The 27,247-nt window shown below is 43.8% G+C and overlaps 1 protein-coding gene across 2 annotated transcripts in view; it reads left to right on the top strand.

The window, feature by feature from the left end:
• The window catches only part of MTHFR (methylenetetrahydrofolate reductase), an 83,504-nt gene extending 56,960 nt beyond the window's left edge, over positions 1-26,544 (top strand). For both annotated transcript variants that reach the window (XM_073603171.1, XM_073603172.1), the window contains exons 4-12: positions 13-123; positions 212-405; positions 1,697-1,947; positions 2,060-2,194; positions 2,724-2,904; positions 11,191-11,373; positions 12,597-12,698; positions 12,841-12,960; positions 22,294-26,544. In XM_073603171.1, the coding sequence (XP_073459272.1) occupies positions 13-123; positions 212-405; positions 1,697-1,947; positions 2,060-2,194; positions 2,724-2,904; positions 11,191-11,373; positions 12,597-12,698; positions 12,841-12,960; positions 22,294-22,491 (1,475 nt within the window). In that variant the 3' untranslated portion in view covers positions 22,492-26,544. The remainder of the gene's footprint in view (positions 1-12; positions 124-211; positions 406-1,696; positions 1,948-2,059; positions 2,195-2,723; positions 2,905-11,190; positions 11,374-12,596; positions 12,699-12,840; positions 12,961-22,293) is intronic.
• Positions 26,545-27,247: the final 703 nt, after the last annotated feature.

Here is a 27,247-nt window from a genome sequence, read left to right as displayed (position 1 = left end):
TTTCTTTTCTAGATCCTGTTGGAGAAGAATGGGAAGATGAGGCAGAAGGATTTAATTATGCAGTTGACCTGGTAAAACACATCCGGCAGGAGTTTGACCATTACTTTGACATCTGTGTTGCTGGTAAGTTTAGCACTCCCTTTAGTTTATGATCGAGATTCTGTGTTGACAGTAAAGACGGCAGATTTTTTTTTTTTGTTTGTTTGTTTAGGTTACCCCAAAGGCCACCCTGAGGCAAAAAGCTATGAACAAGATCTGATGCACCTGAAAGAGAAGATAGATGCTGGGGCCGACTTCATCATCACGCAGCTTTTCTTCCATGCAGAGACTTTCCTAAAGTTCCTGAAGGACTGCAGAGCCATAGGGATAACCTGTCCCATCATGCCGGGAATCTTCCCCATCCAGGTGCGTCTGTGATGGGAAATCCTCAGACTGTCTTCACCTTTTTGCACTGCATGAGTTTTAAAGGAAAACTGTGTTGCGAATGCTATGTGTAACCCTTTCTAAATATTTCACCCGTGTGGCTGTCTTGCTGTTCTTACGACTGACTTGTCTGTTAACACGTGAAAAAGGAAACAAAGAGAAAAGGTGCCACTTAAGTAAAACTGTACAATTTTAATGCACAAGATGCATTAAAAGACTCTCACATGGAGCTATCTTTATAAAGGCATAGTGAAGTCCAGTGGAACGTCAGTCTCTGTAATGGCCAGCAACATCAGTGGCTTCATGTAGAGCAGAGCCGGCATCCTGTCCACCAGGTGTCTTCTGGCTCTCTGGCGGGAACCAGAATGAGGTCTGGAGCGTAGTCAGCAGGCCTAGGAAGAGGGCTGCAACGCAGCGTATGGCAGGATGATGTCACGGACTTGATGCAACGCGCTTCAGCGCGTTGCATCACAGGACGCTGGCTCTTCTCTACACGGCACTACAGGAAGACACTGATGTTGCCAGCCATTACGGAGACTGACGTTCCACTGGACTTCACTATGCTTTTTATAAAGATGCCTCCATGTGAGAGTTTTTTTTATTTAAATTTTTCCATTTTCATTACATATCAGTTGTTTTATTTTTGACCCAGTGATGTTATTGGGTCTTTGTGCTTCTATTTACAATACATCAGACCATAGTTTGTGGGAGGGGCTGGCAGGTTGCTGTGCATAGCTTCCGGAAAATATCACAGCACTATGACTTCTCTCGACCTTCTCTCTCAGAGCTCTCGACCCTAATGTAAGCAGTGGGCTGGCTCTTGGAAGGAGAGTTACAAATATTAAAATGCCTTGATGAGTGGATACCAGTCTGGAAGAGTGGGCATTCCTCAGCGCCATGTATTTGCATGCAGATCCCCCTAGGTAACATCCACATGTGCTGCTAAGTTTCCACTATTGAAAGAACTGATATAAGGTGAATGGAAGAGGTGGGCAACGGACAGTCAGGCTAGTGAGGAAAGGGCTAGATGATGCTGGAATTCTCCAGCCAGGAAATGGGGCAGACTCCATCAATGTGTGCAATAAAATCGCAGTAAGCAATTTCAGTACAGGACAGAGGAGCATGTACAGCTGTGCAAGACTGAAGGGAAGGCTGGAGTTCTGGTTTAGCAGACCAAAAGGCAGCAAATAACAGAAGTTAACTGTAAGAGTTTAAATAGTCTTTAATAGTCAATAAGATGTCATCTGACCTCTCCTCCTCTGCCCTTCTTTAGGGTTATTGTTCTTTGCGGCAGTTGGTGAAACTCTCCAAGCTCGAGGTACCCAAAGAAATCACAGATGTGATTGAACCCATAAAGGACAATGATGCTGCCATCAGGAATTACGGTATTGACCTGGCGGTGTCTATGTGCAGGGAGCTGCTAGACAGCGGAGAGGTGCATGGGCTGCACTTCTACACTCTGAACCGGGAGGTGGCTACCATAGAGGTTTTGAGGCGTCTGGGGTTATGGCAGGAGGACCCCAGGTGGGTGATGCTGCTATTCTTATATATGTTATGAGTGTGCCTGTTTTCATGTCCGCCTCTGGGTTCATTTTATGATTTTTCTTGTTGAACATTTCTTCCCAATACACATCAGACGGCCTCTGCCGTGGGCGGTCAGCGCACATCCAAAGAGGAGGGTGGAGGATGTTCGTCCTATTTTCTGGGCCTCCAGACCGAAGAGCTACATTCATAGGACACAGGAGTGGGATGACTTCCCGAACGGGCGCTGGTACGTGTACGGGTGAAAAGATTGGATTGGTAGAAGGAAATTACTTTGCGTATATTTCTGGGGCAGGCAATGAGACCATTTAAAAGGGCAGGGGGAGGATTCTATAATATCCTGTATATCAGTGTTGTACGGTTTGGTATTTCCAGTATTTTATATTGTGACATTTATTACACAGCACTTTTAAAAGAAGCATGCTGATGAGTGTAGAAAACTGTGAGAAATACATGATGATGCTTCTTCACTGTCCTGGCAAAGACTAGGGGTGGATCCATGACGGCCTGGGCTTAGAGAAAGTGGGGTGAATAAATCTAGCTATCGTTTAACCTGGATGACTAAAGAGACATGGGATAGCAAAAAAGTAGTACTGAGGGGGATAGCTTTGAACTGAAGTATAAGCTTGGAATATTGCATCAATTAAAAAACTTTGCATTTGCTGTTGTTTTTTTTTTTTTTACCTAGCAACATACCTTGAAGATATTTAAAATGCCTATATAATTTCCTTTTTATAATGTTTTGTTTGATTATATAGGGGTAACTCGTCGTCTCCGGCCTTTGGAGAATTGAAGGATTACTACCTTTTCTACCTGAAGAGCAAGTCCCCACGAGATCAGTTGCTGAAAATGTGGGGGGAGGAGCTAAGCAGTGAGGAGAGCGTATATGAGGTCTTCACCAGCTATATATCCGGGAACCCCAACAAGAACGCACACAAAGTATGTTCATCATGAGGTGGAGTAACGAGTCACAAATTCTCCTTGCCTGGGTAATGAACAGTACAGGGCCAGGGTAAGGGGTGGTAGTAGGGGGGGTGGGGGAGTTGTATCACAGTAGCAGGAAATAATGCAAAGGGGGATGACCTATGATTATTCACAAGCTTTACCCTTTTTTACAGGATATTTGAGGATGGGACTGTTTTATTGTCTGCAAACTATAAACTGCTATATCACCAGCCATATTCTCTGTTGCCCAACACGTGGCCCATGGGCTACATTCATCCTACCCATGCGCAAGATGTTGTCCGATGTACTTCGCCCCCCTGTTACTTTGTGTGATCCACCCAGAACAGTTCCAATTGCCACCTGAAATTTTCTATCCAAGTGACTGCTGAGTCCCTGGTTTAGGAGTGTTGATAGTACTCCCGTATTGTTTCTTAATCGTAAATCATGGGACATAGAGCCATAGTAATTACTATATGGGTTATAGGGTGGACACTGGCACACTCTAAGATAGGAAGTCCACTTATATAACCTTATATAACCCCCTCCTACTACTGGGATTACCTCAGTTTTTTCGCCAGTGTCTAGGGTGGTGTTGGTCACAAGTAAAGATGTGCTGTGCTGAGTTCCACTGGAGCAATCCTTGCTGGGGCAAGCTATGCAGCCGGATCCATTCAAAGTGTCTTTTTGGCCGAATTCAATGGTATCTGGTTTAAAGGGCCCCAGTTCCTGAATGTTTTTTTAACTGAGCCCACCGTGAGTGGTGAAGATTGGGTCTGTTGGTTTTACCACAGAAAACCCTGCGGTGGGAAAGGTAAGTGGAGATTTCTAGGAATTTTTTTAAGTTTTTAATGAATTGCCTCCTTTAAAAAGTAAATGTTGTCATGCCTAAAAGTCACCACTAGGGGCTGTATAGAGCACGTACCTTGTCATGCTTCCTACGCTGTGTCACGCTGTCTCAGTAGAAGCTGCAGATTCCTCCAGCGAGCAGTCCCAGAACTCCAGTAAGATTGGGGGGAGGGATTTTCTTACAAAAACACCCCCTACCTGGAAAAAGCTCTCCCCCTCTCCCTAGATAAAGCTCTCCCCCTCTCTCTAAATAGTGGGAAGCCAGAATGGTTGGCGATGCAGCTCTGTTTTTTACCGCACCTGCATGGCGGTTGGATTACCGGATCTCCTCCTCGCCTACCACCACCACCACCACCACCACCAACACACACACACACACACACACACACACACACACACACACACACACACACACACACTGCAGCCCCTGTCTGTTACTGAAGAATTTTTTTCCTCAACCATATTAGGTTTGGAGCAGAGGTTAGCGGCTTTAATCGCAACCTAGAGTGGGACTAAGTGCAATAGGTCCCCTTCCTTTACCCAGGACCCTCAAACCGAGGAACCGGGGGCGGGAGATGATACATTTTTCTCAGGGGACCAGGAAGAGGCTGATGACCCCTCCTCTGAGGGGTCAGATACGGAGGGATCAGGTTCACAATCTGAAAGATTAATGGTACAATCTCTTGCTGAATTGGTCCACTCCACATTTATGTTACCCTTAACTGAGTCGGTTGATAAACCTACTTCTTGTTTGGGTTCGCTAAAGCCCCCCAAGCTGTGTATGCCTTTCCTATCCATTCTTTGCTGGAAAAGCTTGTGCATTCTGGGTGAGTGGGATCACCCAGATAAGCATTTTTATCCTCCTAAAAAGTTTGCAACACTTTATCCTATGGAGGAAAAGTTTAATAAAAAATGAGAGATACCAGCAATTGACGCTGCTATATCCTCTGTGAATAAAAGTTTGACTTGTCCGATAGACAATGCTCAAATGCTTAGGGATCCAACGGATAAAAAGTTGGAATTCCTATTAAAGAACACTTTTTCTCTGGCAGGTTCAGTAACTCAGCCTGCGCTGGCAGCAATTGGTGTGTGTCAATCCTTGAGAGACCAGTTTAAACAAGTGCTAAAAATTATTCCTGATTAGCAGGCCCAAGATTTGGCCGAGCTACGGGGGCGTTAGGTTTTGCAATAGACGCTATGAGAGATTCTATTCTCCAGACCTCGCGCCTTACACTTGGGCTGGTGCATATGCGTAGAATACTATGGTTGAAAAATTGGTCAGCTGAAAGGTCCTGCAAAAAGCTCCTGGCTAGTTTTCCTTTTCGTGGTGAACGACTGTTTGGGGATGATCTGGATAAGTGCATCCAAAAAATTTCTAATGGGAAAAGTACCCATTTGCCAGTTAGGAAAAGGAGTAAGCGTATTTCATTTAAATGAGCCTCTTCTCCAGTGCCAGGAGGATCAGCCTCCAGGCAGTCTCGACGGCCTCCATCGTCAAGTTCATGAGGTAAACCTCAGGGTCAACCCCAGGGACAAAGTCCTGGGGAAGAAAACTTATAAAACAAAATACTAAAGCCTCCTTATAAAGGGGCGCCCACGCTCGCTTGAGTGGGGGGAAGACTTCTGCAGTTCTCAAGGGTCTGGCAGGAAGAGTGTCAAGACAAATGGGTGGCTTCCTCAATTACTCTAGAGTACAAACTAGAGTTCCGAGAGTCCCCGTTTCCTCGTTTTCTCAGATCAAACATTCCCAGGGATCCAGAGAAAAAAAAGTCTCTCTTTCAAGCATTGGACCATCTTTTATCTCAAAAGGTGATATCGGTGGTCCCCATAGAAGAGCAGGCATTGGGGTTTTATTGAAACCTTTTCATGGTACCAAATGGAGACCCATTCTAGATCTCAAAGATCTAAACCAGTTTTTGAATATCCGCTCTTTTTGCATGGAGTCAATTCGATCAGTAGTCTCCATCCTACAAGGAGGAGAACTTCTGGCGTCAATCGACATCAAGGATGCATACCTTGCCGATTTTCCCCGCTCACCAGAAATATCTGCGCTTCGAGGTAGAAAATCTAAATTTTCAGTTTGTAGCTCTGCTTTTCGGTCTAGCTACTGCACCTCAAGTGTTTACAAAAGTCCTGGCCCCTCCTCTAGCCAGATTAATCCTTTCATGACTAAGCCTATTTTTGAAATTTGGTGTTTACAAGTTAAAATCCGTATTTTTTGCTAGAAAATTACTTAGAAACCCCAAACATTATATATATATTTTTTTAAGCAGAGAATCTAGAGAATAAAATGGAGATTGTTGCAATATTTTATATCACACAGTATTTGTGCAGCGGTGTTTTAAACGCAAATTGGGAAAAGGGACACTTTCATGAATTTTAAAAAATCCAAACAGTAAAGTTACCCCAATTTTTTTGTATAATGTGAAAGATGATGTTACGCCGAGTAAATAGATACCAAACATGTCATGCTTTATAATTGCACGCACTCATGGAATAGCGACAAACTACGGTACCTAAGAATTTCCATAGGCGACGCTTTAAATTTTTTTTTTTTTTACGGTTACCAGGTTAGAGTTAAAGAGGAGGTCTAGTGCTAGAATTATTGCTCTCCCTCTGATGATCACGGCAATACCTCACCTGTGTGATTTGAACACTGTTTACATATGCGGGCGCGACTTCCGTATGCGTTTTCTTATTTATTTTATTTATTTTTATATTTAAAAATTGTGTTTAAAAAAAAAAAAAAAAAAAAAATTTTGTTGACTTTGCACTTCAAAGTATTCAGATCGCCGATCGGCGATTCTGAATACTGTGTATTTTTTTAAAACCGGTGCCATTGGCAGCCAAGTAAACGGGTTTACGATTAGGAGGCTGGAACGAAGCCGCCCACAGCTTCGTTCCAACCCGCCCCCAGCCGCCGGAGGCATCCGATTGGTCACCGGGCCTTCCGATGGCACGGTAAGAGCGGCGGGGGGGGGGGGCGTCCTCCGGTATAACAGCCGAGCGGCTTTTAGCCGCATCGGTTGTTATACTCGGGTAGCCGATCGCCCGCTGTAAAAAACTGTACCGAGATGATGCCTGCAGCTGCGGGCATCATCCCGGTATAACCCCGGAAAGCCGCGTACGCACATCTGCATACGCTCGGCGGGAAGAGGTTAAGGGCCCAAGGTATAACGATTATAGCATACCTAAACAATCTGCTCTTGATACAACAGTTGGTAGCCCGCTTTGGATTATCAACCTAGAGAAATCTTCCTTAAAACCATCAAGGAGATTGGAAAACTTGGGTCTGATCATAAGTACAGTCTAGAAGAGGGTATTCTTACCCCAGGCGAAGATCAGTGCCATATAGGAGCTGATTCAGGTAGTCAAGGCAAAGAAGAATCCTTCTATTCAACTTTGCATGAGGTTGTTGGGAAAGATGGTGGCTTCATTCGAGGCCGTTCCTTATGCTCAGTTTCATTCGAGACTGCTGCAAAACCATATCATATCGGCTTGGAACAAGAAGGTCCAAGCTTTAGATTTTCCAATGTGTTTGTCTCCAAAGGTGCGCCGGAGCCTCAGTTGGTGGTTGATAACCAAGAATCTGCAGAAGGGAAAATCCTTCCTACCAATTACCTGGAAGTTAGTAACAACAGATGCCAGCCTTTCGGGTTGGGGAGCAGTCCTGGAAGAGGCGACTGCCCAAGGGAAATGTTCCAGATCAGAAATGACCTTGCCCATCAATATTCTAGATTTGTGGGCAGCGCGCTTGGCCCTGATGGCCTGGACGTTCAGGTTAAGGAATCGTCCTGTCAGGATCAAATCCGACAATGCCACAGCAGTGGCCTATATCAATCACCGAGGGGGCACGAGAAGTCATGTGGCCCAGAGAGAGGTGAATCATATCCTAACTTGGGCAGAAAACAATGTACCTTGCCTATCGGCAGTCTTCATTCCAGGAATAGAGAATTGGCAGGCAGACTACTTGAGTCGCCAGCAGTTGTTTCCGGGAAAATGGTCTCTTCACCCCGATATCTTCCTGACAATATGTCAAAGATGGGGGATTCCGGACGTAGATCTGTTTGCGTCCAGGTTCAACAAAAAGATCGACAACTTTGTGTCAAGAACAAAAGATCCGTTAGCGTGCGGAACAGATGCTTTGGTATTCCCGTGGAATCAGTTCACTGATTTATGCAGTCCCTCCTGCTCTGCTGCTTCCACGACTTCTTTGCAGGATCAAGCAGGAAGGGAAGTCGGTGATTCTTGTGGCCCAGGAGATCTTGGTTTGCAGAGATCATAAAGATGGCGGTAGGGGACCCATGGACCCTACTACCACGTCCAGACCGTCTCTCGCAAGTTCCGGTATTGCATCCTACCTTACAAACGCTAAATTTAACGGTTTGGCTATTGAGACCCACATTCTGAAGAAGCTTGGGCTGTCAGGTTCAGTGGTATCTACCTTGGTTAATGCAAGGAAGCCGGCCTCCAGAATCATATATTATAGAGTCTGGAAGGCATATGTATCCTGGTGTGAATGCAAGGGTTGGCACCCCAAGAAGTATGTCATAGGTAGAATCCTTGACTTTCTACAAATGGAGTTAGAAATGAAGTTGGCCTTGAGTACTATCAAGGGCCAGGTCTCGGCCTTAGTATTATTTCAGCGACCACTTTGGTTCGTAGCTTTATTCAGGGGGTAACGTGGCTTAATCCTCCGGTTAGGTCACCCCTGAACCCTTGGGGCTTGAATTTAGTTATGTCAGCATTACAGAAACAGCCTTTTGAGCTGATACGACCTATTCTCTTGGTCCTTTTGACAAGGAAACTAGTTTTTCTGGTAGCCATATCTTCTGCAAGAAGGGTATCAGAGTTGGCTGCTCTTTCTTGTAAAGAGCCATATTTAATCATTCATAAGGACAAGGTAGTTTTGCGTCCTCATCCTAACTTTCTACCGAAGGTAGTGTCAAGTTTTCATTTAAACCAGGGTATTGTTCTACCTTCATTTTTTCCAGAACCCGGTTCTACGGAAGAAAAGTCAGTACATTCTCTTGATGTAGTGAGAGCAGTCAAAGTCTACTTGAAGGCGACTGCTCAGATTCGGAAAATGAATGTTTTGTTTGTATTGCCTGAAGGTCCTAAAATGAACTCAGGCAGCATCGAAATCTACTATTTCTAAATGGATTTGAAAAGTAATTGTTCAAGCTTATGGTTTAAAGAGGAAGATTCCACCTTTTTAAATCAAAGCGCACTCCGCAAGGGCTGTTAGTGCTTCATGGGCAGTATCACCAGGCCTCCATGGCTCAAATCTGGAAGGCCGCAACTTGGTCCTTGGTTCAGACCATACATTTACCAGATTCTAGGTAGATGTAAAAAGTCATGAGGATATTGCCTTTGGGCGCAGTGTACTGCAAACTGCAGTATACATCCTCTAATCTCTTGGTGCCCTAACTTTGTTGTGTCCCCCCCCCTTTCAGTTGGCATTGCTCTGAGACATCCCACATAGTAATTACTATGTCTCTGTGTACCGTGATGTACGATTAAGACAATAGGATTTTTATAACAGCTTACCTGTAAAACCCTTTTCTTTGAAGTAGATCACGGGACACAGAGAGGTCCCTCCCTTCTTTCTGGTATACATGTGTATTGCTTTGCTACAAAAACTGAGGTACTCCCAGTAGTGGAAGGTGTTATATAGGGAGTGGACTTCCTGTCTTGGGGTGTGCCAGTGTCAATCACCTGGAGGTGGCCTATAATCCACGTAGTAATTGCTATGGCTCTATGTCCCGTGATGTACTTCAAAGAAAAGGATTTTAAAAGGTAAGCTGATATAAAAATCCTATTTTTACACAGGAGCCAATATGAGTACACTTCTTTTTTTTTTTTTATTTACAGTGCCTTGGCATTTTTCGTGTTTTGTTGCCTCACAACCTGAAATAAACATGCATTGTTTTTGGATTTGCATCGTTTACTTTACAAAACATGCCCACAACTTTGAAGATGATTTTTTTTTTTTTAATTGTGACACAAACAACAAATGGGACAAAATAACAGAAAAAGTCAATGTGCATAACTATTCACACCGCTAAAGTCAATACTTTGTACCCACCTTTTGTGGCTATCACAGCTCCAAGTCGCTTTGGATAAGTCTCTATGAGCTTGCCACATCTTACCACTGGGATTTTTGCCCATTCCACCGTGCAAAACTGCTCCAGCTCCTGCAAGTTGGATGGTTTGCACTTGTGAACGGCAATCTTTAAGTCTGACCACAGATTTTCTATTGGATTGAGGTCTGGGCTTTGACTAGGCCATTCTAACACATTTACATATTTCCCCTTAAACCACTCAAGTGTTGCTTTAGCAGTGTGCTTGGGGTCATTGTCCTGCTGAAAGGTGAACCTCCATCCTAGCCTCAAATCACACACAGAGTGGTACAGGTTTTGCTCAAGAATATCTCTGTATTTAACACCATCCATCTTTCCCTCAACCCTGACCAGTTTCCCAGTCCCAACTGCTGAAAAACATCCCAACAGCATGATGCTGCCACCACACTGTTTCACTGTGGGGATGGTGTTCTTTGGGTGATGGGTTGGGTTTGCGACAGACATAGCGTTTTCTTTGATGGCCAAAAAGTTAAATTTTAGTCTCATCAGACCAGAGCACCTTCCTCCATACATTTTGAGAGTCTCCCACATGCCTTTTCGCAAACTCAAAACATGCCATTTTGTTTTTTGCTGAAAGTAATGGATTTCTTCTGGCTACTCTGCCATTAAGCATAACTCTATGGAGCGTACGGCTTATTGTCGTCCTATGTACAGATACTCCAGTATTTATACTCCATTTATACGAATGAATGCCAGCAGATAAAGTAAGAACAATAGCAATTCACCTCTGTACTCCCTTCACACCTCCAGTACTATGAATGGATTTGTACACACACACACGCACACTGTATGTCCCTTTCAATTTTTTTGTGATATTTTTGGAGTGTTTATTATGAAATGTTTTTCTTCACAAAAAGTAAAAAGTACACAAACCGAAGTATGCACCCAGTTTTTAAAGTGAAGGAGCTCTCTTTGATCCTTTTTTTCCTGATTTTATTAAATACCTCCTAAAAGCAATATGCAGTATACAGAAAAAAATAAAATTAATGAATTATCTTATTCATGCCAAACCGATGACAGAAAAAAAAAAGTTATTGTGCGACCTTCGTGATATGTTGGGTGCAGCACTTGAAGCCTTCTATATTTACTGAATTGACCACCACTGATATAGGTGCTCTGTGGTATTATCTCATATTGTCCTAGTAATGGAGTAGGTGTTGTATCCCACTGTCTCTTGATGAATCGGGGTGGTCTGGTTGTTCTTTTTTTCCAAACTCTGCTCCCTCCATCCCCCAGCTTTGTGTTAGAGATTTGAAGGTAACTGACCATATTTTTCCCTCCTCCTCCACAGGTGACCTGTTTGCCTTGGAACGATGATCCGCTGGCCCCAGAAACCAACTTGCTGAAGGAACAGCTTGAGAAGGTCAACAAAAGAGGAATCCTGACCATTAACTCGCAGCCTAATGTGAACGGGAAGCCCTCCACGGATCCAATTGTTGGCTGGGGCCCCAGCAAGGGCTATGTGTTCCAGAAGGTATCTTGTTAATACAAGGAGGAGAGTTAATCCACCTTTTTCAAAAAAAAAAAAAAAAAAGTAGTAAATGCAACAACCTTAATCTCATGATCGGTGTGAGTTAAAAAAAAAAAATTGTAAATAGTTTTGCGGGTGCAATAATATGCACCTACCTGCCTGGTCTCAGCAATCTCCGGCATGCAATCTGAGCTGTGCATGTGCAGCTCAGTTTACAGTGCCAGGCTGATCCCTGTGTGCTGGGATTACTGGCTCCTGGTCATGCGCTGGAGTGAGGTCATCCCACGCCAACCAATGAAGATGGCCAAAGACCGGCACACAGAAGAAGATGCTGGTGAGAGATGGGTACTATCTGCTTCCGTGTAGACAATTCCAGACCTGATGGGCATCTCTTTGCAGTCAGACTTGTTGGCAGCCATACTAACCTCAAATTGTAACACTTTTTGGATAAAAGTAGTACCCTTTAATTTTGGGATGTGACCATGCTTCATGTTGCACCCTTAAAAAGGCTGTGACATGAAGCATAGTCTAAAATGTGGACTTCATTTTAAACAGCTGTGAAACCTTGGTTTGAAGCATGTTAAATGTTTTAAACCAATTTATTTGTACAACCTATACATAAATCAGGCCCACAGGATCTATGTAAGGACAGTCATGCAGCAGGTCTTTGTCTTAATATGTCCCTTTATTTATTTTTAATTCCCATATCCATTCTAGCAAAGCCACCCTCTCCCTTCACTGCTCGTTATCAGAGACCACTCCTCAGGTGCCTGACACACTAATTGCTGGTGGTTAGGCATAGTTTTAGTTGGACGCTGTAGGCCTGGCTCTTAGTGGAGAGTCAGACCAGCTTGTGCTGAGGGAAACCAGAGCCTTTCATTAAATGTGACAGGCCCCCTGTCATCAGTAATAGATAGGTGTGCTCATCCAGAAATGGGGATTATTGCTCTGTAACCCTTCCGTTGCCAACGTTGTAAGGCATACATTAGCATCACCAGCCTGTATGGAATTTTTTCCATCTCGCCCCAAAAGTATTTATTTTTGTATCGCGTGCCTTTTCTTTTAGATGTTAAGCTTTCTCAAACAGGGTCCTCCTTGTCTTTGTCTTGATTTGTAACTGTACGGTCTCCCTTTTATATTGTAAAGCGATGAGCAAACTTTTGGTTTCAATTCCGTATAAGAGTAATAATATCATGTGAGGTACTGAATGCTCTCTGTGTATACAGGCCTACCTGGAGTTCTTTACATCCAGCGAGATGGTGACGGCTCTGATCAAAGTCCTGAAGACATATGAACCTCGTGTCAACTACCATATTGTCGATGTACATGTATGTATATATGTCCTCTTGTCATGTATATTAAAACATGACTCTCCTCCATCATGGGTTGCGTGTGTTAACTAAATGAAGACATTCAGAGCGGTTTATGAAAATGATTTTATAAAATGAGTTTTATTCTTTCTCCCCGCAGGGTAAAAACATCACCAATGCCCCCGACCTCCAACCAAATGCTGTGACGTGGGGCATCTTTCCTGGGCGTGAAATTATCCAGCCTACGGTGGTGGACCCAGACAGCTTCATGTACTGGAAGGTACCTACCAATTCTGAAGTTCTACTGGACTTCTAAATGAAAACCGATGTGCCTGTTTTTGCCCTTGGGAATAAAATACTTCAGAATCGGCCACAAAGCAAACTCAAAGGGAAAGTTTAGTTTGGCAGACTGCAGTATTACCTGAAGTATTAATTATTATACAGGATTTAGTTAGCGTTGATAGTTTACTCAGTTCTTTACAACTTGAGGGTAGACAGTACAACTACAATACACTTTAATAAATTAGTAATCAGAGAGCGCTGCTCGTTAAAGCTTGCAGTCTAAGAGGGAAGGTCAAGAGGTAATAACTGTGGGGGAGGTGCTGATGTAGAAAATAAATTTACAGTTAGGTGGGGGCCAGATAGGCTTCTCCGAAGAGATGAGTTTTCAAAGACCGTCTAAAAGTGGACAAAGTTGGAGATAGTCGGACAGATTAGGGTACAGCCATCCAGAGGATGGGAGAGGCTCAGGAGAAGTCCTGTAGGAGAGCATGGGAGGGGATGACATGGGGGCTAGAGCGAAGGAGGTCTTTGGAGGAACAAAGAGAACAATTTCTTTGGTATTTTGAGAATAGGTTAGTGATGTAGCTGGAGGCCGAGTTGTGGATGGCTTTGTAAATTATTGCTAGTATCTTGAATTTAATTTGTTGGATGGCAGCCAATGGAGGGATTGGCGGAGAGGGGGTAGCAGACACCAGAGTGATTTGTAAGGTGGATGAGCCTGGCAGCAGCATTCATGATGGACTGAAGGGGGAATAACCTATTTAAAGGTAAGCCAGTGATAAGGGCGTTGCAGTAGTTGAGGCGGGAGATAACCAGGGAGTGGGTTAGAAGCTTTGTGGTGACATTGGTTAGGAAGGGGTGTAGCTTGAAGATGTTGCTGAGGTTTAGGCGGCAGGCTTTGGACAGTGATTGGATGTGGGGCTGAAAGGATAGTTCAGGATTACACCTAGAACCTTGGCATGCGGGGACGGGTTGATAGTTGAGCTGTTGATTTTGACAGAGAAATCAGGGGAAGAGGCATGTGGGGGGGGGGGGGGGGGAATATCATCAGCTTGGTTTTGGATAGGATGAGTTTGAGGAAGTCATGTGACATCCAGACTGATATATCTGTTAGGTGATGCGTGAGGAGACAGATGGAGTGAGCTGAGGGGTAGAGAGATAGATTTGGGTGTCATACGCATAGAAATGGTATTGAAAGCCATGGGAGGCAATCAACTGATCAAGTGAGAAGTAGCTTGAGAAAAGGAGAGAGCCAAGAACAGAACCTTGGGGGACCCCGAAGGAGAAAGGAAGAGGTGAGGAGGCAGTAGACTTGTAAGGCCCCTTTCACACGGGCACCCGTTAATCTCCGTTTTCATCCGTCTTCCGTTCCGTTAATATCCGTTCTCATCCGTTAATGTACACGTTTACATGCGTTTTTTCATCCGTTTTTGTATCCGTTTTCATCCGTTTACAGCAGTTTCTTTGCATTTAAGGAAATTACCCAGAAAGCCTTGCTCCACCCATCCTACATTGCCATGCGTGAACAATTTGCCAACTACTTTCTATCTCTATCAGGAGAAGTATATAAGTATATAAGTATGTATATATACAGTGTGTGTGTATGTATGTGTATATATATATATATATATATATATATATATATATATATATAATCTCATAGACACAAAAGCGCATGATATGTTCAAAACAGTTTTAGTTTTATTATTCTGCATAACCCTTTTAAAATAAAGGTTTTTTCACTTTGTTTTTTCATTTGTCAAAGTATGAACTTTGAATTATTTCTTTAAAATGGATCTTAACTGATCGTACGTTGACGGACATTGTCAGTTAATATCCGTTTTGACGGATCTGGACGTAGCTTTGTACATTAAAAAAAACGGATAAAAACGGAAGCGGAGGTTAACTGATGGTAACGGATGGTCATCCGTTTGCCAATAGGAATGCATTGTCGTCCGTCGACGGATGGAAGAAAAACGGATAGACAGTCCGTCCGTGTGAAAGGGGCCTAAGGGACACTGAAGGTGCGGTGGGATAGGTAGGCTGAGAACCAGCGAAGAGTACAGTCACGGAGACCTAAGGAGTGGCGTTTTTTGAGGAGGGGGGTGGTCCACAGTATCAAAGACAGCAGAGAGGTCCAGGAGGAGTAGTACAGACTAGTGTCTGTTGGTTTTTGCCTTTAGTAGGCAGTTTGTGAGTTTAAGGAGAGCAGTTTCCTTGAAGTGTTGAGGGTGAAATCCGGACCGAAGGGGATCAAGAGGTTTGTTAGTCAGATGGTTGCTTAGTCGGTTGTAGACCAGTCGTTCAAGGAGTTTGGAGGATAAGGGGAGTAAGGAGATGGGGCGTAGGTTGTTAAGATTGGTGGGGTCCAGTGAGGGCCCTTTAAGGCTGGGGCTGACTAGTGCATGTTTTAGAGAGTTGTGGAAGATGCCAGAAGAGAGGGAGAAATTGAAAATGAGAGTCAGAGGGTGAGCATAGCAATTGCAAGGTAACAGGATCCAGGGGGCAGGTGGTTAGGTGAGCATTAGCAACCTCCTTAACCACTTCTGCTCTGGAAGGTTTTACCCCCTTCCATGACCAGGCCATTTTTTTGCAATACTGCGTTGCTTTAACTGACAATTGCGCATTTGTTGCTGTACGCAAATTAAATTTGATGTCCTTTTTTCCCCCACAAATAGAGCTTTCTTTTGGGGGTATTTGATCACCTCTGCGGTTTTTATTTGTTGCGCTATAAACAAAAAAAAATAGACAATTTTGAGAAAAAAAAATATATTTCACTTTCTGCTATAATACATTCTCAATAAAAATAATCTAATTTCTTCATCAATTTAGGCCAAAATGAATTCTGCTACATATTTTTGGTAAAAAAATAAGCGTATATTGATTGGTTTGCACAAAAGTTTTATAGCGTCTACAAACTATGGGATAGACTTTAAAAAAAAAAATGTTATTATTATTTTTACTAGTAATGGTGGCAATCAACGGTTTTTAGCAGGACTGCGACATTGCGGCGGACGAATCTGAAACACTTTTTTTGGGGACCAGTGACACCAATACAGTGATTGGTGACACTGGCAGGGAAGGGGTTAACTGTTCCCTGGGAGTGTTTTCTTACTGTGTGGGGGGTGGACTGACTCGGAAGAGGGACATCTGTGTTCCTGATTAGCATGTCTCTTTTCCTGTCTGACAGAATGAGGCTCTGCCTTGTTTACATAGGCCAACCGCTGTTCTCCAGAGAGCAATCGCAGATGGCCGCCAGATCCACTGATTCAGCTCCCGCTGTATCCAATCACAGAGGAAGCGCGGCTCCGTGGGCGCGCGCCCCACAGCCATGCACGAGAATCACGTACAGGTACGTGATTTTGTGCTTAAGGGGCGCATTGCCGCAGTAAATGTACATGGGGCAATCCTTAAGTGGTTAATAGCAGGGTTGAATGAGGGAAGTAATGATTGTACCTGTGGACATGGGGGTGTTAAATGGGGAGGTTTGCGCATTAGAGATCTCTTCACGAATTGAATCAATCTTATTTTTGAAGTGATTGGAGATCTTCTGGGCAGTGAATGAGTTAGTGGGTGGAGACAGTGGAGGACGAAGTAGAGAGTTAAAGGTAGAGAAGAGTTGAAGGGGACTGGATGAGAATGTGATAAAATAGGTCTGCTTGCCTGTGAGGTGGCGGGAATAGTATTTTTGGAGAGCAGATTTATATTGATTGAAGTCTTCCTGGGTCTTATGCCACAGGCGCCCAAACGTGCGACTACGTTTTCTGAGAACTTCGGGTGTCGTCTGTTTGCCAGCATTGTAGAGATTGGGACCTGATTCTTCATGTAGTGAGGTGGGGCAAGCTTGTCTAGGAAGGATGACAGTGAGCTGTTGTAGACAGAAGTGGCTAGATTGGGGCAGGACAGGGGAGAGATTTTGTCATGGAGGTGATCACTAGCAGAGAAGAGAAGAAGGGCTGAGGTGGTGAAGGTTTCTATGGGTAACTGTTAGGCGGTTGGAAGGAGAGAGCGAAACTAATCAGGTGGTGGTCAGAGAATGGCAAAGGATAGTTGGAGAGGTTGCACAGAGCGCATAGATAAGAGAAAACAAGGTCAAGGGAGTTGCCATTGGAGTGAGTAGGAGCCAGTATCCATTAGAAAAAAAGCTTTAATCAACAGTGCTTCTTGAGCGGTGATGTTGATTAGAGCTGTGTTTGGGGGAAGCTTCTGTTAAATGCTGGAGAACTGTATTGTGTGTGAGTATAAAAACATAAGCTGTGGTCAGACTCTCCAATGTGCTGCTAAGATGGGGTATATTAACCACTTGCAGACCGCTTAACGCAGATATACTGAGGCAGAATGGCACGGGCAGGCAAAATCACGTATATCTGACACGTGATTTGCCTCCCACGGGCGCAACGCACCTTCGCTACCCCCCGGTGCCTGAGGCGGTCGGCATCGTTAGGGGAGTGTTCCATGCTGAGGGGGAGGCCACTCATTCGCTCCCAACGAATGACAATCTTCCTCTGCTGCTGTAATGTAAACAGTGGCAGAGGAAGTGATGTTATCTCTCCTCGTGACGGTCTTTTCGTTCCAGCGCCGAGGAGAGAAGACATCCAAGTAAGTGCACCAACACTACACTAACAGTAGAACACTCTAGGCACACTTTTCACCCCCTGTCACAGTGACACCAATAGCAGTTTTTTTTTTTTCTGTAATTTGTGACCGTTATAAGTGGTAGGGCAGTTAGTGGTAGGCCCCTTTAGGTCTAGGGTACCCCCCTAACCCCACCTAATAATGGTTTAACCCCATGATCACCCCCCGTCGCCAGCGTCACTAAGCGATCGTTTTTCTGATCGCTGTATTAGTTTTACAGGTGACGCTAGTTAGGGAGGTAAGTATTTGGGTTCGCCGTCAGCGTTTTATAGCGTCAGGGACCCCCATATACTACTTAATAAAAGGTTTTTACCCCCTGATTGCCCCCTAGTTAACCCTTTCACCAGTGATCACTGTATAACTGTTACGGGTGACACTGTTTTTTTTTTTTTTTTTTTTTTATAGTGTCAGGGCACCCGCCGTTTATTACCTAATAAAGGTTTAACCCTCTGATCACCTGGCGGGTGATACAAGTTGGGTTTTAGGGTCAGATAGGGTCTACGTCGCCCTAGGCAGCGTCAGGTTAGTGCCAGTAACACCCACGCACGCAGCATACACCTCCCTTAGTGGTATAGTATCTGAACAGATCAATATCTGATCTGATCAGATCTATACTAGCGTCCCCAGCAGTTTAGGGTTCCCAAAAACGCAGTGTTAGCGGGATCAGCCCAGATACCATCTAGCACCTGTGTTTTGCCCCTCTGCCCAGCCCACCCAAGTGCAGTATCGATCGATCACTGTCACTTACAAAACACTAAACGCGCATAGCTGCAGCGTTCGCAGAGTCAGGCCTGATCCCTGCGATTGCTAACAGTTTTTTTTGGTAGCGTTTTGATACAGTCGCTAACAGTCAGGAGCTTTTTTACCTGTGAGTCTCACTAGTGTACCACTAAATTTAGAGCCCAAAATGGCAAATCGAAGGTACACTAGTGAAGAGGCCTACATGTTTCTGAGCATGACAGATAGTGAAGAGGAAGTCACTCATCTGTCAGATTCAGGCTCAGAATATGATCCTGTAGACCACAGCAGCTCCATGACAGATAGCTCTGACGACGGAGTTGTGGTCACTGCCAAGGTCAGGCATACCAGACCCCGAACTTCTTCTTTTGTTGTTGATGTGCAAGAACCGCAGGTCCCTCGTATGGAGCAGAGAAGTACTAGTGCCACTATTCCTTCTGGTGAACTGGCAAGCACCAGCGGCCTAGTACACCGTGGTCGTAGTCAATCCAGCACTGCAGTATCACGTGGCGAGTCCCATAAGTGCAGTTCAAGCTGGTGAAGTGGCAAGCACAAGTAGTGTCCCGCTGCCACCAAGAAGACGAAAACAGGCCCGTCGTGCCCTTCCTGCTCCATTCGCCAATCCTAATTGGGAACCCACCACTTCTGCAGCACCCGTACTTCCCCCATTCACTGGCCAACCCAGCATTCAGGTGGAAACAGTTAATTTTACATGACTTGATTTTTATTCGCTGTTTTTCACCGAAGATCTCTATAGATCTATTGTGGACCAAAGCAATTTGTACACTGGTCAACACATCGCCACTATTCCCCAGTCCTCCCTTGTCAGATTATAGACCAATTATGGTTTCCAAATTCAAGCTGATACTGCGCCTTTCCCTCAACATGGGCATAACTAAAAAGAGTGAGTTGCGGTCATATTGGTCCACTGACCCAATTCACCATATGCCCCTGTTCTCTGATTCCATGACCAGGGCATGATACAAGCAAATCTTGCGGTTCATGCACTTCAATGACAATGAACTCTGTCGTCCTTGTGGAGACCCTGGATACGATCGGCTCTACAAATTTCGGCCCCTCGTAAACCACTTCAACCAATGTTTTGCAGACTTGTTTACTCCCCATCAAGTTGTTTGCGTTGATGAGTCCCTGATTAAGTTTTTTGGCCACTTGTCATTCAAACAGTACCTTCCCAGCAAGTGTGCCAGATACGGGGTCAAGATGTATAAGCTCTGTGACAGGGCCACAGGCTATACATGTAGTTTTATGGTTTACGAGGGCAAAGATAGTCACGTAGAGCCGACAAACTGCCCTGACTACACAGGAAGCGCTGGCAAGATTGTGTGGGACTTGGTGTGTCACCCTTATTCGGAAAGGGGTACCACATGTACATGGACAATTATTACACGAGCGTGCCACTTTTTAGTCAATTGTGTGATCAGCAGATTGGAGCATGTGGCACCGTGCGACCTAATCGCCGGGGCTTTCCCCAGCGGCTTGTAGATTCCTGTCTTAGGCTGAGGGAGAGAGCCTGCTTCAAGTGTAATAACTTGCTCGCTATGAAGTGGAGGGATAATAAGAATGTTTTCGTTCTTACCTCCCTTCATGCAGACACAACGGTCCAAATTACTACGGCGACTGGTGTTGTGGAGAAACCCCTCTGTGTCCACGAATATAACCAAAATATGGGAGGGATGGACCTCAACGACCAGTTGTTGGCGCCGTACCTAGTTGCCCTTAAGGCCAGACGCTGGTACAAGAAAGTGTCTGTTTATTTCAATTGGCTTTGCTGAACGCTCATGTGCTGTACAGAGCTTCAGGACGGACTGAATCCTTCCTTAAATTCCAGGAAGAGATCGTCGGAGCCCTTCTGTTTCCAGACAGTGCTCCACCTCACCTTTCCCAACCAAATGCAGTAAGCCGGCTGCATGAGAGGCATTTTCTTTATGTCCTTCCGAGTACCCCTACCCAACGAGCCCCCCAAAAAAGATGTCGTGTCTGCAGCAAGCGCGGATATAGGCGTGACACCCGCTATTATTTTCCCTCCTGTCCTGACAATCCTGGTCTTTGCATTGGTGAATGTTTTGAACGCTACCATACACTAGTTGAGTATTAGTGTAGGGTACAGCATTGCACAGACTAGGCACACTTTCACAGGGTCTCCCAAGATGCCATCGCATTTTGAGAGACCCGAACCTGGAACCGGTTACAGTTACAAAAGTTAGTTACAAAAAAAAGTGTAATAAAAAAACCAAAAAAATATAAAAAAAAAACAAAAAATAGTTGTTCTATTGTTCTCTCTCTATTCTCTCTCTATTGTTCTGCTCTTTTTTACTGTATTCTATTCTGCAATGTTTTATTGTTATGTTTTATCATGTTTGCTTTTCAGGTATGCAATTTTTTTTATACTTTACTGTGTTTTATTGTTAACCATTTTTTTTGTTTTCAGGTACGCCATTCAGCTGCAGAGTCTACTTTCCAAAATGGGGTCATTGTGCCATCTTGGCATTTTATGGCCTTCAAAACTGTGATAGGCAGTGAGGAGTGAAATCAGAAATTTACGCCCTTAGAAATCCTGAAGGGGGGTGCTTGGTTTTCGGGGCCCCGTATGTGGCTAGGCTCCCAAAAAGTCCCACTCATGTGGTATCCCCATACTCAGGAGAAGCAGCTAAATGTATTTTGGGGCGCAATTCCACATATAACCATGGCATGTGTGAGCAATATATCATTTAGGGACAACTTTTTGTAATTTTTTTTTTTTTTATCATTATTCAATCACTTGGGACAAAAAAATGTAATATTCACTGGGCTCAACATGCCTTTCAACAATTTCCTTGGGGTGTCTACTTTCCAAAATGGGGTCATTTGGGGGGGTTTTGTACTGCCCTGACATTTTAGCACCTTAAGAAATGAGATAAACTAAAAGCAGTGTAAATTTCAGAAAATGTACCCTAGTTTGTAGACGATATAATTTTTGCACAAACCAATAAATATACACTTATTGACATTTTTTTTTACCAAAGACATGTGGCCGAATACATTTTGGCCTAAATGTATGACTAAAATTGAGTTTGTTGGATTTTTTTTTTTTTAGAACAAAAAGTAGAAAATATAAATTTTTTTAAAAATTTTCGGTCTTTTTCCGTTTATAGCGCAAAAAATGAAAACCGCAGAGGTGATCAAATAACATCAAAAGAAAGTTCTATTTGTGGGAAAAAAAGGACGCAAATTTTGTTTTGTTACAGCATTGCATGACCGCGCAATTAGCAGTTAAAGCGAGTGCCAAATTGTAAAAAGTGCTTTGGTCAGGAAGGGGGTAAATCCTTCTGGGGCTGAAGTGGTTAAAAGAGAAGAATGGGGAGGGAGGGTTCCCCCTTCTTTACTTTTACCTAGGTGGATGCAGCATGGGACCGATGCTGCATCTGTCCCCCGGCATCTCTACACTGAGAACCAAGCCGTCTAACACCGCCGATGGCTCAATTCTCACAGCTCCCCAAGCAGAGAGCTGCTGACTGTCAATCAGTGTTCTCCTCTTTGCTTCTCCACACTCACTGAAGCACTGAGCTGTGGAGGGGCGGGGATCGGCCGTCCCAGCCTCTCAGCGGCTCACTGAGAGGATGAGATGGGTGTCAGTCCAGGCACCTGGCGGATCCAGACTTCATTGTCGTGATGACGCAGTGCCTGGACTGATCCTGGTGACGTCAGCAGAGAGCGAACTTCAGTCCGCTCTCTGCTGAAAACGGGTCACTCCTGTGACCTATAGGAGAGGCCCTGCCAAAAAGCTCAGGATGGACATCTCCTTTTAACCCTTGCTTCAGTATTCGGCAGCTAAAAATGCCCTATATTTATGACTGTATCTGTAGTCTGGCTACTTTTTTTTTTTTTTTTTTTTTCTAGTATAAAAAAGAGGTTTAATTAGGATTTAAGCTAAGTATCTGTTGAAACCTTTCTTGCACAGGATGAAGCCTTTGCCTTGTGGATCGAGCAATGGGCAAAGCTCTATGAGGAGGAATCACCATCTCGAATGATCATCCAGTACATCCATGATAACTACTTCCTGGTTAACCTGGTGGACAATGACTTCCCCTTGGAGAACTGCCTGTGGCAAGTGATAGAGGACACATTTCAAGAACATGACAACCCAACAGAACAGTGATACTGAGAATCCTGTAGCTGCCACTACTACCTCGTAGTGCATGGAGCAGAACCCTGCCCAGTGGTAGGGATGCCCAGCCCTGTTCCTCATTTCTATGGAAAACGTCTGCATCTGGTTACTTTAAGCAACTCTCCTGTTATTTTGTGATCTGGTCCGTCCAACAGGATTACACCTGGTCTTGGGATACAAAGCCCAATATACTATGCAACACTACATCCTAATCAAAGGAACTGAGCAACAGATCATGTTGTTGGTTGACTTACCACTACTACAAACCTTTTTCCCAGCTCTTCCTATGAATGCATTTTTTTTTTTTTTTTTTTTTTTTGGGGTGTGAACAAGATGGCTTCGTCAAGACTGACTTTACCCAAGAGCCAAGTTACTGATTCTTATAAAGTAAGCTTAGAAATGGCTCTTAGATTTGGAGCCATTGTTGTTGCTATTGTTGTGTGGCCCATGCTATAGAAAGCCAACAATAGATACAAAGCCTCCCCTGCAATGTGCAATATAACTAAATCCTGCATCTAGGAAGAAAATATACTAATGGTTGACTGTAATGGAATGTCAAAGCTTAACCACAGTCCAAAAGCCGATTTCCCCAACCGTTGTATTAGTGTGTTTTAATACAAAGGTGAATGTAAAGAGGACTGCTCGAAAGAGCCAGATATGTGGCCAAAGGTTTATGGACACTTGACCCTCACACCTATATAAGCTTGTTGGACATCTAATTCTAAAACCATGGGCATTCCCTACTATGTGGCTATTACCACCTCCACTCTTCTGGGAAGGCTTCCCACAAGATTTTTGTAGTGTCTGTGGGATTTGTGCCCATTTGTGTGGTCAGGTTGGATGATGAGACCTGCCTAACAAGCAAATGTGCCAAATGATCCCCAAGGTGTTCAGTAGGATTGAGGTCAGGGCTCTGTGCAGGTCACTCAGGTTCCTCTAAATCAAACTGGTTAAACCATGGCTTTATGGAGCTGACTTTTGTACACAGTCATACCGGAACAGGAAAGGGTCTTCCCCACAGGGTTCAAAATGCACAATATCTTTGCGTGATGTAGTATTAGTAGTACCCTTCACTGAAATCACCTGAACTCAATCATTTGGAGGGGTGTCCACATACTTTTGGCCATATAGTGTTTTCGAAGTTTCAAACTGTTAATTTTTTTCGCTGTGTGTATGTTTGTTTTTTTAAATAGGATGTCTTTCTGGTTTTAAGAAACCAACTCTAATACAGAAACCGTGCAATATTTACCAAAATTCTACCTAAAGAAACTGCTCTATGGACTACATTAACTATCTTATCACAATACACTACAAGTATGCATTTCAGAACTATTTTCCGATCTGTTTTTTATAAATTTATTAGACTGTGAACAAGTTAACTTGTGGAACTCTGTATCAAGGAATAGACTACTACCAGTGCTTAACAAATCCCCGGTAATATAGTTAAAAAATAATTACAGCTGCTAATTTGTTGTCTTGAAATGTTTTACCTGTTGTTACTTACTGGCCCAAAAGCCTGGGCCACAAAGGTGTGTCTGACAACTCCCAGACATGCATAAAGATATTGGGGTTGATTTACTAAAACTGGAGAGTGTAAAATCTGGTACAGCTGTGCATAGAAACCAATTGTCACGGAATGCACGCCTGCGGCGGCTAGCTGACCGGGGCGCGGACCTTGACTTGGGTAGAAGGAATCTAGTTGGTACAGCGGGGGAGCGGGAGCCGATGCATTCAAAACATGTTACACCCCGAATATTGGTGTAACATGTTATGAAAGGTGAACCTATTCTTTAATCGAACAAACTGAATTTAGAAGCCAATTGACTGCTATGCAGAGCTGCACCAGACTTTGCACTCTCCAGTTTTAGTAAATCGACCCCATTGCCTTTCCAGTTGGTCTCACAGATTATCCGCTGTCTGCAGTTGCATACATCCTGGGATATGTTCCTTCCTGCATGCAGGTACAAATAGGCTGCTCTTCCGCAGGCTGTATTTAGTGCAAACCTGCAAATCCCGACTCTCACATTGTTCAGTGCCAGGCCCTCTCATACTCCTTAGTCACATGGGTAGGAGGTGGCGTGTGTGTCTCTAAATGAATCTCCCTACCTTACTCCAGTACTTCATCTTTGTGACTTAACCTGTCTTAAGGAATAGGAGAGGGTCTGACACTGAGCAATGTGTCACAGTCTGGCTTTGCGGGTTTACACTACACGCAATATCGTTTGTTGGATTTCAACCACTTCGCTCCTACATGTAAAAATCATCATTTTTTGGGGGGAAAAAAAGTTTCAGGAATTAAAAAAAAAAAAATTATATATTTTTTTTTGTTTTGTTTTCATTTTTTGATTTTTACACTTTCCCTTTAAAAAAAAAAAAAATGTGATCACTTTTATTCCTGTTACAAGGAATGTAAACATCCCTTGTAATAGGAATAGTGCGTGACAGGTCCTCTTTGTGGAGAGACGTGGGGTCAAAAAGATTCCACATCTCTCCTCCAGGCTGAAAAGCCTGAGATTAGAAAAAGGACTATCTCGGCTTTCTAGCCGAGTATTTGGCAGTATTTACAACTACCAGGCCAGGTGTGACGTCATAACGTCGCGCCCAGGCCTCGGAGTCATAGAGATGACCGGGGACCATCTTTTCCTCGGAAATCTCTATGGTCAACTTCTGGCGCCGGTGGATTCCTTCTCCGGCTCACACGGGTGAGCCGGTAGAAGCACCGGAGGGGGGGAGGACATCCCCTCCCGCCACCTGTACGAACAATCAAGCAGCTGAACTGCCGATATGATTGTTTTTATGGTGCAGAGAATCGCCAGCTGAAGAGAACGATACCAGGTTGATGCCTGTAGGTGCAATCATCATCCCGGTATAACCACTGAAACGGGAGGATGTCCATGTACGCCCTCCCGGTGAGAAGTGCCTAAACAAAATTGTGGAAAGGCACCCTGTTTTGTAACTCCCAGATTGAGCTGACTGGATTCTGAATGGAACTCTGGATTTTTCCACCTTACTAACGATACTTAGAAATACATATTAAAAAAATATTGTAAAGATATTAATTAACACTACTTTATAATAGGTTGTGCCTGAGGGGCACGCAGGAAAGGGATTTCCTTCTATCTGAACTGGGAGTATTAATCATGAGTGATGTCACTACATAGTACATTTCCCTGTGCTCCAGATAGCAGCTTTTCATTTGTTTACAGGAAAACCAGATCGTCCTTTACACAAGCTGATCTTAAAGCCTAAGTTTAGCTAAATTTAAAATCATACAATCAACATAAGGGACATAGCTGACAATTAGTAGGCTGTGTCCCTTGTGCTGACTTTTCCTTTAGGAGAAATCTTCCTCTGCCTTGCACTTCACCCTTCCCCTGTAATCTTCCAGTATTGCAGGAGATGATACAACTAAGGGGATGGCAGAAGTGTGACTATGCCCACCCTTTCCTGCCAGATCCACCATTCATAGAAGCTGTACTACAGCTTCTAAAAATGGCACAATATCCTTGAATGGGGGACAAGTAAATGGTTGATAGCTCTGCCCCCTTCATTTGTAGCTTTGATATGATTCACATCATACTAGCTGTAGGTTATGTCACTTGTGATGATTTTTAGCTACACTTAGGCTTTAAGGCTGGTGGAGAAGGGTGTTGTTTTCCTGTGCTGAAACACACATCAAACACAGGCCAGCAAAGTCCCACTTATTTCTATGGTGCAGTGTGGATGACAGATCTGAAGCTGTGTTTGACCAGAATTGCGTTTCTCTGGAAGTTGCAGGTCCCAGTGAGGGATTTGTTTTGCTGGCAAAGCACGCTGACTGTGGCTTTTTGCTGTGTTTTTTTGTGTGCATGGTTTTTAGCAGCTCTGTGTTCAAATGCAAAACATTTGACAACTCACATCTACACAAGACCTTATACTGTTAAAACCTGTATGATTCTTACATTTTCTAAGCAGATTTTCTGAAGAGAAGTCTTTTGAAATATATTTTTAAGATGTTGTGTAAAGTGATTTACAGTGGGAAAAAAAATACATCTTTTTGTGAGATTTGATTGTGTGCTCGCTTTTTTTCTCCATTATTTGTAAATTTGTAATTTATTTGAGCTTTCATAGAAAATCTAATTTCTACAGGATATGTTATTTTTATTGTGTGCATTTAGTTTGCTAAAGCATTGTGTATCAAACTATTTCCATGTTTTTTTTTTTTCTCTTCTCCATTTGTTGGGTCTCCATGCTGCTGATCTCCTTCAACCAATTCCTTTCTCCAGCTTTGGCTGGCCATCATTGTTTTGTACAGCTGCTTGTAGTCTCCACCATTTTTCCTCAGTTTAGGCCGATACGTATTCTTCTACATATTTTTGGTTAAAAAAGAATCGCAATAAGCGTTTATTGATTGGTTTGCGCAAAAGTTATAGCGTTTACAAAATAGGGGATAGTTTTATGCCATTTTTATTAATAATTTTTTTTTTTTTACTAGTAATGGCAGCGATTAGCGATTTTTTTTTTTTTGTGACTGCCACATTATGGCGGCACATCGGACATTTTTGACACATATTTTGGACCATTGTCATTTATACAGCAATCGGTGCTATAAAAATGCACTGATTGCTGTGTAACTGACACTGGCGGGGAGGGGTTAAGTCAGTACTAGGGAGTGATTTCTAACTGTAGGGGGGATGGGCTAGCTGTGACACGTCACTGATCTCTGCTCCCGATGACAGGGAGCAGAGATCAGTGACACTGTCACTAG

This window comes from Aquarana catesbeiana, linkage group LG10 (genome assembly GCF_042186555.1).
Source record: "Aquarana catesbeiana isolate 2022-GZ linkage group LG10, ASM4218655v1, whole genome shotgun sequence".
Taxonomy (NCBI): Eukaryota; Metazoa; Chordata; class Amphibia; order Anura; family Ranidae; genus Aquarana; species Aquarana catesbeiana.
The sequence above is the reverse complement of the archived record's forward strand: the minus strand, read 5'-3'. Positions and strand labels throughout refer to the sequence as shown.